At 46.0% G+C, this 12,460-nt stretch overlaps 1 protein-coding gene across 1 annotated transcript; it reads left to right on the top strand.

Annotated features, from left to right (window-relative positions):
* Positions 1-2,764: 2,764 nt before the first annotated feature.
* Positions 2,765-12,460, top strand: LOC137335974 (zinc finger protein 84-like). The gene is made up of 3 exons (XM_068001480.1): positions 2,765-2,798; positions 3,883-3,987; positions 10,604-12,460. The coding sequence occupies exons 1-3, from the start codon at positions 2,765-2,767 to the stop codon at positions 12,196-12,198; spliced, it is 1,734 nt and encodes a 577-aa protein (XP_067857581.1). The 3' UTR covers positions 12,199-12,460.

Below are 12,460 nucleotides of genomic sequence, written 5' to 3'. Positions count from 1 at the left end.
ACTGCTGGGACAATTATACAACAGTCATTCGATCTCCAGATAAAGAAGGACCTGCAGTGTGTTTCCAGAATTCACGGTTTTATTGCTGTGTGCGTGTTAGACACCAGGATCACTAAAAATACACGACCCGGACCATCCACAGGGTGGGGGCGATCCCGACAGTTACTCTGGGATCACTCCCACTGCAGAACTCCACCACTGACACTGCTGAAGGTTGCAGGCTCAGGGAGTGGGGCCTCCAGGAGAGGAATGTAAGATAGCTGGGTTTCAGTATCCTGACAAATATATGCTGAGGTACCAGAGGAATCCTTGCTAAGGAACCGTCTGGGGTTTTACCTCTCAGTGTAGGTCTAGCGGTGAATGATTCCTGACTCCCTGAACTGTCTTACATTTAACCCAGATCGGATCAGGATGAATTCAGTTTACAGGAGAATTGGGACAAATATCACCCACAATCGAGGGAGACGAAAGCAGCCATTAGAGAAGCTCAGAGATCTTTGGAAAAGAAAATGGTGCACAATTCTGAGGATAATAGCAAATGTTTTTTCAGCTACGTCAGGAGTCAGAAGACCATTAAAGATGCTTTAGGGCCACCGAAAGACAGTTCAGGACAGATTCCCGGGCTATGGCAGAGCTGTTAAATGACTATTTCACATCAGTCTACACTCCTGTGGATGATGCTCAGATTCCAGCTGTGGGATGTGCTGTCAACAATAACATCATAAATATTAAAATAGAATGGGATGTCACTTTGGATAAAATATGAACTCTCAAAATGTATTGTGCTCCAGGTCCAGATGATATTCACCCACGGGTGTTTAAAGAGATGGGACGGGTGCTCTGTGAGCCTCTTGCCTGTATCTTCAACAGCTCAATAGAGTCAGCGATAGTCCCCTGAGATTGGAAGGTAGCTCACGTAGTTCCCATTTTCATTAAAGGGGACAAATCAGAGCCGGGGTATGACAGGCCCATCAGTGTGACCTCGATCTGAGGGAAGATGCTTGAAGGGATCCTAAGAGATGCTGTTTATGATCACGGGGAAAGAGAAGGAGCCATTAGAGATACTCAACACGGCTTCTGGGAAAGAAAATGCTGTCTTACAAACTTGCTTGAGTTTTTTGAAGAAGTTGCTGGGTCAGTGGATGAGGGTAATCCGGTTCACATTGTCTATCTCAGGGGTGTCAAACTAATTTCCTATGGTGAACCTGACCCGATATCATGACACTTGGCCTGGACCACATTCAGCAAAAGTTATTAAACTGGAAAGAGATGAAGATAAATTATATTGTTACTTACGTACATTTCGATGTTGTTTACTGCTACTGCTGCTCCTGATAGCTGATCTTCTTTCCCGGAAGCCGTGTTGAGTATCTCTAATGGTCCCTTATGTTTCCTCGTGATCATAAACAGAATCTCTTAGGATCCCTTCAAGCCTCTTAGCTTGAACTATTGCACCAACATTTGGAGTAAATGACTGGGCTGAGGCCTGTCTTGGATAAAAACATGAGGACCACTTGTCATTACAGAACTGTGTGCCCCAAACACTAACCGTGGAAGTGAATTCCACAGACTGCCTACTCCCTATGTAAAGAAGTTTCTCTTGACTACTGCTCTAAAACAGATAGCAGGGGTTAATTGTAGCGACTCACACTGTATAAGGTGGAAAGTGATGCTCCACAAGGATTAGTTCTGGGACCACTGTTCACAATTCACATAAACGATTTGGACTCGGGAATCGGAAGTACAATTTCAAAATTAACAGATGACACCAGATTGGCGGGGTGGGGTGGAGTTTCGATAATATTAATGAAGTTTGCGACCAAATACAAAATACATTAATAAACTTGCAAAATGGGTGTATAATAGGCTAATGAATTTTAATGCAGATGACAGTGAAATGGAGCATTTTGGTCGCAAGAATTTGGAAATTGTGCCCTGTATATCCAAGTCCAAGTCATTAATGTATATCAAGAAAAGCAGTGGTCCCAGCACCGACCCCTGGGGAACACCACAGTATACCTCCCTCCTTTCTGAAAAACAACCATTCATCACTACACTCTGTTTGCTGTTATTTAGCCAATTCTGTATCAATGCTGCTACTGCCCCCTTTATTCCATGGGCTTCAATCTTAATGACAAGCCCATTACGTGGCACTTTATCTAACGCCTTTTGGAAGTCCATACACACATCAACTGCATTTCCCTCATCGACCCTCTCTGTTACCTTATCAAAAAACTTTATCAAGTTAGTTAAACACAATTTGCCTTTAACAAATCCGTGCTGGCTTTCCCTAATCCTTGTCCAAGTGGCTGCTAATTCTATCCCGGATTATCGTTGCTGGAACTTTCCCCACTACCGAGGTTAAACTGACTGGTCAGTAGCTGCTGGGTTTTATCTCTCACCCTTTCTTGAACAGGGGTGTAACATTTGCAATTCTCCAGTCCTCTGGCATCACCCCCATATCTAAGGATGTTTGGAAGATTATGGCCAGTACCTCTGCAATTTCCACTGTTACTTCCCTCAGAAACCTAGGATGCATCCCATCCGGACCAGGTTACGTATCTACTTTAAGTACAGCCAGCCATTCAAGTACCTCCTTTTTATGAATTTTTAGCCAATCCAGTATCTCAACTACATCTTCCTTTACTGACACTCTGGCAGCATCTTCTTGGTAAAGACAGATGCAAAGTATTTATTTAGTACCTCCGCCATGCCCACTGCCTCCTGCTGCTGTTTCCTCAGTATAACACGGGCCAGTGACGCAATGGATAACACATCTGACTACGGATTAGAAGACTGTAGGTTTGACTCCTACCTGGCTCTGAATTTTTTTTAACTTGTGCATTATTTTATGGCCTTCAATACCTTGCAAGCTGTCCTACTTGGTGGTGCTGCCTGGCTCCATACCTGGTAAGTGCCATCTCAGTGCAGCAAGCAGTGCATCAGTGTCATAATCTGAGGGTCCTGAATTCAAACTTCAGAGAAGGCATCAGGGATTACGAAGTTTTTTTTCCATCTCTCACCTCATCTTTCCGTCTTTGCTGCAGAGCAAAATCAAGAACTTTTGCTGACTGCAGCACATCAAAAGATATGCTGCCCCTTGACCTCTCTGTACCCAAACACACAGTGAAGTTTAGGAAGGACATGGGCTATGGACTCACTGACAACACTCTTGTTTCTGTATAATTGCAGCAAGACAATCGGTGAGTGGAGAATATAATCAACGATCCCACTACTTCTCACATGCTAAGTGAGCGCTCTACCAGTTGAGCTAATTCCTCGTTTGCTGTTTGTAAATTGCCCTTCACAGTTCCCGCCTCACACTCGCCTCCAAGCTGCTCCACGACCAGCAGAGAAATCTTGATTTGGGTTGCCGCTCCTTGAATATATTAAAAATTTGCTAAAATCGGTGGTATCGAGCATCAGCAAGTGAGGAACAGCAGAACGGGAAGCCACAGTAATCATGAATGATGCTGAGAAGAGCCCGAGCCTGCGGAAGGAAGACGAGGTCACCGGAAAGCAACAGCCGCCCGAGATTGAGGGAGCAGCGAGAGCCCTGTCTGACTGACTGATCGAAGACCTTTTCACATGAAATTGAGGGCGATTTGAAATGTTGCTGCTCAAAGGCACTCCCTGCTGGTGAGCAGAGGGAAATGCTCAAGTGAAACAGCCATGCTCGGGCAGACACAGAAAGCTTCAAGGTTTGAGAAAGGAAAAGAGGTGTCCTGTGCGTTCATGGCAACATGTTAATCTGTAAGTTGCCTGTAAAGTTAAGAGAGCGACCTTGAACTAATTGCTGCTTATTGCAAAAGTACGCGTACTCTTTTGAGCCGGAATTGAACAAATGATGCAAGGATGACTTTGTCTTATTTTCCACAACAGTCTTGTCGCTCGACCAGCTGAGTTATCGAAGGAAAGAGGCAAAAATGTTTCACTTTGTTGATTGTTCACCGTGCACCTTTGACACACCCGGACTCGTGGATTCCAGTGCTCATGACTGAGGCTGACTCGGTACCTGCTCATACCACAGCGCTGTGGGAGTGTGAGCTGCTCCGTGTTCTCCACAGCCTGGGCCAGTGACGCAATGAATAATGTGACTGATTATTGATCTGTAGATTGTGGGTTCAAGTTTACGGAGGGTGTAAAGTGAAAGGCCGGGCCTGGAGAGCATTGGAATAGTCGAGTCGAGAGGTAAACAAAGGCACGGATGAGGGTTTCAGCAGCAGAACTTCATTCTGGCAGTTGGGATTTGTTTCTGATGATGTTAATAACCGCTGTAACTGCCCCTGGGGGACACCACTGTTTACATCCCCACAGTCTGAAAAACATCCATTAACCACCACTCTGCCCTTTCTCCAACTTCCCATCCACACTGACCCACTCCCTTTAATACCGTGAGCTTTAATCTGATCAACAAGCCTCCTGTCCGGCATCTTCTCAAACACTTTTTAACAATCCATCTTCACAACCTCCATTGCATTTTATCCCCACACTGTGTTATTCCCTCCAATAATCCCTGCTGTCTGTCCTGAATTAATCCATTTCATTCCCAATGTTGAAATCTTTGCTCCACCCACTCGGTTCCATCGGTTTTTCTCCACAACACAAAGGGCCAGTTTTCCCCAAGAGTTTCACACCAATCAGCTTTCAAAATGAGGCAGACTTTCAGCCAATGAGGGAGATCCGGGCTCAGCCCCGCCCACTCGGTGCCGAAAGTCCCGCCCCTCACACACTCCCATTGGTTGGAGGACCAACCGCCCGCTCGGTCCTCCAGTCCCTCTCCGCTCTTCCTATTGGTCCGGAGCTCCCGTCAATCACCCGGGCAGTGTGAGCTGAGCATGCGCGGCGGGCGGGGAGTGAGGCCGAGATCGTGTCCGCAACAGGTGAGAGATGGGCGGGGGGAGCGGGTTAATAAACCCCGGGGGAGGGGGCGGGGGCTTCACAAACCCCGAGTGCGGCCCCGGGCCCGAATATCAAACAGTGAACATTCTCCTCTCTCTCTCTACACTCCGGGGGCTCCGGTTTAGATCAGACCCGAAACTCAACACACGGCCCGCGGCCTCCGAGCATGCGCAGAGTCAGCGTCAAACCTCGTGACTCATCGAATCAGGGAGCGTCTGTAAATGAAGGAGAAATGGTGATTGGTCAGGGAGCATCTGAAAATGAAGGAGAAACAGTGATCGGTCAGGGAGCGTCTGTAAATGAAGGAGAAATGGTGATCAGTCAGGGAGTGTCTGTAAATGAAGGGGAAATGGTGATCGGTCAGGGAGCGTCTGTAAATGAAGGAGAAATGGTGATCGGTCAGGGAGCGTCTGTAAATGAAGGAGAAATGGTGATCGGTCAGGGAGCGTCTGTAAATGAAGGAGAAATGGTGATCGGTCAGGGAGCGTCTGTAAATGAAGGAGAAATGGTGAAGGTCGAGGGAGTCTGTCAATGAAGGAGAAGTGGTGAAGGTCGAGGGAGTCTGTAAATGAAGGAGAAGTGGTGAAGGTCGAGGGAGTCTGTAAATGAAGGATAAGTGGTGATCAGTCAGGGAGAGTCTGTAAATGAAGGATAAGTGGTGATCGGTCAGGGAGCGTCTTAAATGAAGGAGAAATGGTGATCGGTCAGGGAGCGTCTGTAAATGAAGGGGAAATGGTGATCGGTCAGGGAGTATCTGTAAATGAAGGAGAAATGGTGAAGGTCGGGGGAGTCTGTCGATGAATGAGAAATGGTGATCGGTCAGGGAGCTTCTGTATATGCAAGAGAAATGGTGAAGGTCAGGGAGCGTCTGAAGATGAAGGAGAAATGTTGAATGTCAGGGAGAGTCTGTAAATGAGGAAGAAAATGTGATGGCTCATAGGAACAGAAGAAATAGGAGCAGAAGTAGGCCGTACGCCCCATTGAGCCTGCTCTGTATTCAATAAGATCAAGGCTGATCTTTGACCTCAAATCCACTTGACTGCCCAAACACCATATCCCTTGATTCCCTTCGAGTCCAAAAATCTATCAATCTCAGCCTTGCATATACTCAACGACTGTGCATCCACAGCCCTCTGAGGTAGAGAATTCCAAAGATTTACAACCCTCTCAGTGATGAAATTCCTCCTCATCTTAGTCTTAAATGGCCGACCCCTTATCCTGAGACAATGCTTCTACTTCTACACTCTCCAGCCAGGGGAAACATCCTCTCAGTATCTACCCTCTCAAGTCCTCTCAGAATCTTACAAGTTTCAATGAGATCACCTCTCATTCTTCGAACCATAGAAAAGAGACAGCACAGAAGGGGGCCATTCGGCCCATTGTGTCTGCGCTGGCTCGAAGAACAACCAGGTGCCCATTCTAATCCCACCTTCCAGCACCCGGTCCGTAGCCCTGCAGCTTACAGCACTTTAGGTGCAGGTCCAGGTACTTTTTAAAAGAGTTGAGGGTCCCTGCCTCTACCACCAATTCAGGCAGTGAATTCCATACACCCACCACCCTCTGGGTAAAACAATTTTTCCTCGTGTCCCCTCTAATCCTTCCGCCAATCATCTTAAATCTATTTCCTTTAGTTCTTGAACTCTCTGCTAGGGGAAACAGATACTTCCTGTCTACTCTATCTGGGCCCCTCATCATTTTGTACACCTCAATCAAGTCACCACTCAGCTTCCTCTGCTCCAAGGAAAACAACCCCAACCTATCCAATCTCTCCTCGTAGCTGCAATTTTCAAGCCCTGGCAACATTCTTGTAAATCTTCTCTGCACTCTCTCCAGAGCAATTACGTCCTTCCTGTAATGTGGTGACCAGAACTGCACACAATACTCCAGCTGTGGCCTTACCAGCGTTTTATACAGTTTATACAGTCATTACATCCGTGCTTTTGTATTCTATACCTCGGCTAATAACGGAGAGCATTCCGTATGCCTTCTTCACAACCTTATCTACCTGTACTGCCACCTTCAGGGACCTGTGCACATGCACTCCATGGTCTCTCACTTCCTCCACCCCTCTCAATATATTCCTGTTTACTGCGTGTTCCCTTTTACTGTTTGCCCTCCCGAAGTGCATTGCCTCACACTTCTCCGAGTTGAACTCCATTTGCCACTTTTCGGCCCACTCCACCAACCCATTGATATCTTCCTGGTGTCGATAGCTACCCTCTTCACTATTAATTACACGGCCAATTTTTGTGTCATCTGCACATTTGCCAATCATGCTCCCGACATTCAAGTCCAAATCATTAAGATATACCACAAACAGCAGGGACCCAACACTGAGCCCTGTGGCACACCACTGGAAACAGATTTCCATTCGCAAAGATATCCATCGACTTTTACCCTTTGTTTCCTGTTCCTGAGCCAATTTTGGATCTAATTCACCACATTTCCCTGCATCCCATGGGCTTTTACCTTTCTGACCAGTCTGCCATGTGGCACCTTTTCAAATGCCTTACTACAATCCATGCAGACAACATCCAACAGCACGACCATCATCAATCCTCCTCGTCACTTCCTCAAATAATTTAATCAGATTTGTAAGGCATGACCTTCCCTGAACAAATCCATGCTGACTATCCCTGATTAAACCATGCCTTTCCAAGCGACAGTTTATTCTATCTCTCAGTATTGATTCTAATAGTTTGCCCACCACCGAGGTAAGACTGACCGGCCTATAATTGTTCGGTCTTTCCCTTGAACCCTTTTTAAACAATGGTCTTACGTTTCCAGTCTTCCGTTACCTCCCCTGTATCTAATGAGGATTGGAAAATGATCCTCAGAGTATCCGCTATCTCCTCCCTGGCTTCCTCCAATAGCCCAGGAAACAATCCATTCAGCCCTGGTGACTTATCAACTTTCAAGGATTCCAGTCCCTCTGGTACTTCCTCTCTCGTTATGTTTACCTTATCCAATATTTCACACCTCTCCTCTTTAACTACTACGTCCGGATCATCCTGTTCCTTTGTGAATACAGAGAAAAAATATTCATTTAAAACCCTACCCACATGTTCTGCTTCTACACACAAGTTAGCCTTATCATCCCTGATAGATCCCACCTTTTCCTGAGCTATCCTCTTGTTCTTAATGTACTGATAAAATATCGAACATTCTTCTGAACTCCAGAGAGTATAGGCCCATTCTACTCAATCTCTCCTCATAGGACAACCGTCTCATCCCAGGAATCAATCGAGTGAACCTTCGCTGCATATACCCTTCCTTAGATAAGGAGAGCACAACTGTACACAGTACTCCAGGTGTGGTCTCACCAAAGCCCTGTACAATTGCAACAAGACTTCCTTATTCTTCGACTCCAACCCCCTTGCAATAAATTCCAACATTCCAGTTGCCTTCGAATTGCTTGCTGTACCTGCATGTTATCTTTCGGTGTTTCTTGTACGAGGACACCCAAATCTCTCTGAACATCAACATTTAATAGTTTCTCACCATTTAAAAAATTCTGTTTTTCTATTCTTCCTACCAAAGTGAATAACCTCACATTTCCCCACATTATACTCTACCTACCACCTTCTTGCCCACTCACTTAACCTGTCTATATCCCTTTGCAGACTCTTTGTGTCCACCTCACAGCTTACTTTCCCATCTAGCTTTATATCATCAGCAAACTTGGATACTTTACACTCGGTCCCATCATCGAAGTCAATGATATATATTGTAAATAGCTGAGGCCCAAGCACTGATCCTTGCGGCACCCCACGAGTAACACGTCTCGGTCATTAATACATATCAAAAAGAGTCATGGTCCTAATACCATCCCCTGCGGAACACCACTGTATACTTCCTTCCAGTCTGTAAAACAATTGTTCACCACTGCTCTCTGCATTCTGTCTCTCCGCCAATTTTGTATCCATGCTGCCATGGGCTTCAATTTTACCAACAGGTCCATTCGGTGGTACTTTACCAAATGCCTTTTAAATGTCCGTTTACACAACATCGAGTGCACTACCCTCATCAACACTCTCCGTTATTTCATTGAAGAACTCAATCAAATTAGTCAGACACAATTTTACTTTTAACAAATCTATATTGACTGTCATTTATTAACCCACGTTCTTCCAAGTGAGAATTAATTTTGTCCCGGATTCTAGTCACGAGAAGTTTCCCACCACCGACGTTAGGCTGACTGGCCTGTAATTCCCGGGTTTATCCCTCTCCTACATTTATGAACAGGGGTGTGACACTTGCAATCCTCCAGTCCTCAGACACCACTCCCATATCCAAGGAGGATTGGAAGATTGTGCTCAGAGCCTCCGCTATCTACACCCTTACTTCCCTCAGTAATCTTGGAGGCATCCCATCTGGACCGAAAGACTTTTTTTACTTTGAGCCAATCTTTTAAGTACCTCCTCTTTATCTATTTTTATTGTCTCCAATATCACTACTACCTCCTCCTTTACTGTACAATGGCAGAATCCTCTTCTCTGGTGAAGACGGATGTAAAGTATTCATTTAGTGCCTCAGCCATGCCCTCTGCCTCCACAAGAAGATCTCCTTTTTTGTCCCTAATCGACCCCACCCTTCCTTTGACTCCCCTTTTACTATTTGTATGTTTAAAAAAGACTTTTGGATTCCCTTTTATGTTAACCACCAATCTATTCTCATACTCTCTCTTTGCACCTCTTATTCCCTTTTTCAGATCTCCTCTGTACTTTCTTTGTTCAGCCTGGTTCACGACTATATTATGAACCTTACATTCGTCATAAGCCTCCTTTTTCTGTTTCATTTTAATCTCTATCTCTTTAGCCATCCAGGGAGCTCTAGCTTTGAATGCCCTTCCTTTCTCCCCCGTGGGGATCTGTCTGCTCTGTACCTGAACCAACTTCAATTACTGTTCTGCCTGGATTTTTGATTCCAATCCACCTGGACAAGATCCCTTTTTAACTCACTGAAATTAGCCCTCCTCCAGTTAAGTATTTTCATATCTGTTTGTTCCTTGTCCTTTTCCATAACTATTCTAAACCTAATGAGATTATGATCACTGCTGCCCCACTGAAACATGCTCCACCTGCCCCACTTCATTCTCCACACCGAGCCCACTGCTGTACTCACATTCGCTCTCTCACATTCGCTCTCCCACATTCACTCTCTCACATTCACTTTCTCACTCTCTCACATTCACTCTCTCACGTTCACTCATGGTTTAGGGCCACTGAAAGATAATGCAATGGGTTTGGATTTCAGCACAGGGAGGAGGGAGAGTGTGTGGGACGGGGATTTACAGCTTTGGGGAACAAGAGATGAAAGAATGTTCCATAGAAACTAGAATTGTCTGTTCTAAATTTCGATCGTGTATTTACAGTGATGACTTTTGTAAACTCTTTTTGCAGGGTATTGGAATGGGAGGATTTGCAGACAGGAAACTCAAACCAAAGATCATGTTAAGATCTGACTGAGTCACTCGAATGATCAGGACCTGAATATCATCGGCCTTTGAATATAGAAGGAGAAATGTTTGTTTATTCTGTCTGTGGGAGAAGATTTCAAACACCTGAGTGAGAGTGTTCCAGTGCACTGACTGTGGAAAGAGATTTAACCAGTTACACAGCCTGAAAAAACATCACACCATTCACAGCGGGGAGAAACCGTGTGTGTGGACGAGGCTTCAACTGATCATCCAACCTGGAGAGACACAAGGTCACCCGGACCACGGAGAAACTGTGGAAATGTGGGGACTGTGGGAAGGGATTCAATTGCCCGTCACAGCTGGAAATTCATCGACGCAGTCACACCGGGGAGAGGCCGTTCTCCTGCTCCGTGTGTGGGAAGGGATTCGCTCAGTCAGACGGCCTCTTGATGCACCAGCGAGTTCACACGGGGGAGAGGCCTTTTAAATGTTCTGACTGTGAGAAGAGGTTTAAAAGCAAAAGTAATCTGCTCACACACCAACGCACACACACTGGGGAGAAGCCGTTTACCTGCTCTGTGTGTGGGAAGAGATTCATTCAGTTATCCAACCTTCTGACACACCAGCGAGTTCACACTGAGGAGAGGCCGTTCACCTGCTCCGTGTGTGGAAAGGGATGCACTTCTTCATCCACCCTGCTGTCACACCAGCGAATTCACACTGGGGAGAGACCTTTTAAATGCTCTGACTGTGAGAAGAGATTTAAAAGCAGAAATGAACTGCTGACACACCAGCGCACTCACACTGGAGAGAGGCCGTTCTCCTGCTCTGTGTGTGGGAAGAGATTCACTCAGTCAACCAACCTTCTGACACACCAGCGAGTTCACACTGGGGAGAGGCCGTTCTCCTGCTCTGTGTGTGGGAAGAGATTCACTCAGTCATCCAGCCTTCTGACACACCAGCGAGTTCACACTGGGGAGAGACATTTTAAATATTCTGACTGTGAGAAGAGCTTTAATAGCAAAATTAATCTGCTGAGACACCAACGCACTCACACTGGGGAGAGGCCGTTCACCCGCTCTCAGCATAAGAAGAGATTCACTCAGTCATCCCACCTTCTGTCACACCAGCGGGTTCACTCTGGGGAGAGACCATTCACTTGCTCCGTGTGTAAGAAGAGATTCACTCAGTCATCCCACCTTCTGTCACACCAGCGAGTTCACTCTGATGAGAGACCTTTTAAATGTACTGACTGTGCAAAGAGGTTTAAAAGCAAAAGGAATCTGCTGACACACCAACGAGTTCACACTGGGGAGAGACCTTTTCAATGTTCTGACTGTGGGAAGAGATTTAAAAGCAGAAACGAACTGCTGAGACACCATCGCACTCACACTGGGGAGAGGCCGTTCACCTGCTCCGTGTGTAAGAAGAGATTCACTCGGTCATCCCACCTTCTGACACACCAGCGAGTTCACTCTGATGAGAGACCTTTTAAATGTTCTGACTGTGAGAAAAGCTTTAAAAGCATATACGAACTGTGGAGACATCAACGCACTCACACGAGGGAGAGACCGTTCACCTGCTCCTTGTGTAAGAAGAGATTCACTCGGTCATCCCATCTTCTGGCACACCAACAAGTTCACTCTGATGAGAGACCTTTTAAATGTTCTGACTGTGAGAAGAGGTTTAAAAGCAAAAACGAACTGCTGAGACACCAACGCACTCACACTGGGGAGAGGCCGTTTATCTGCTCTGTGTGTAAGAAGAGATTTACTCGGACATCCCACCTTCTGACACACCAACGTACTCACCCTGGGGAGAGACCTTTAATTGTTCTGACAGTGAGAAGAGCTTTAAAAGCAGAAATGAACTGCTGACACATCAACGCACACCCATTGGGGAGAGACTGTTCACCTGCTCCGTGTGTGGGAAGGGATTCACTCAGTCATCAGACGTGCTGAGACACCAGTGAGTTCACATGTGACTGCAGGGGTTGGATTCTGCTGTTAATCCCATCCAGGACTGAACCATGTTCATTCTGACAGTTGGGGTTTGTTTCTGCTGATGTTAATAACCCCTATAACTGGGCTGGAGTTTAATATTCTGGATATCTGTCAAATAAATCAGCTTTATTTTAAA

Source organism: Heptranchias perlo, chromosome 20 (genome assembly GCF_035084215.1).
Source record: "Heptranchias perlo isolate sHepPer1 chromosome 20, sHepPer1.hap1, whole genome shotgun sequence".
Lineage (NCBI taxonomy): Eukaryota > Metazoa > Chordata > Chondrichthyes > Hexanchiformes > Hexanchidae > Heptranchias > Heptranchias perlo.
The sequence above is the reverse complement of the archived record's forward strand: the minus strand, read 5'-3'. Positions and strand labels throughout refer to the sequence as shown.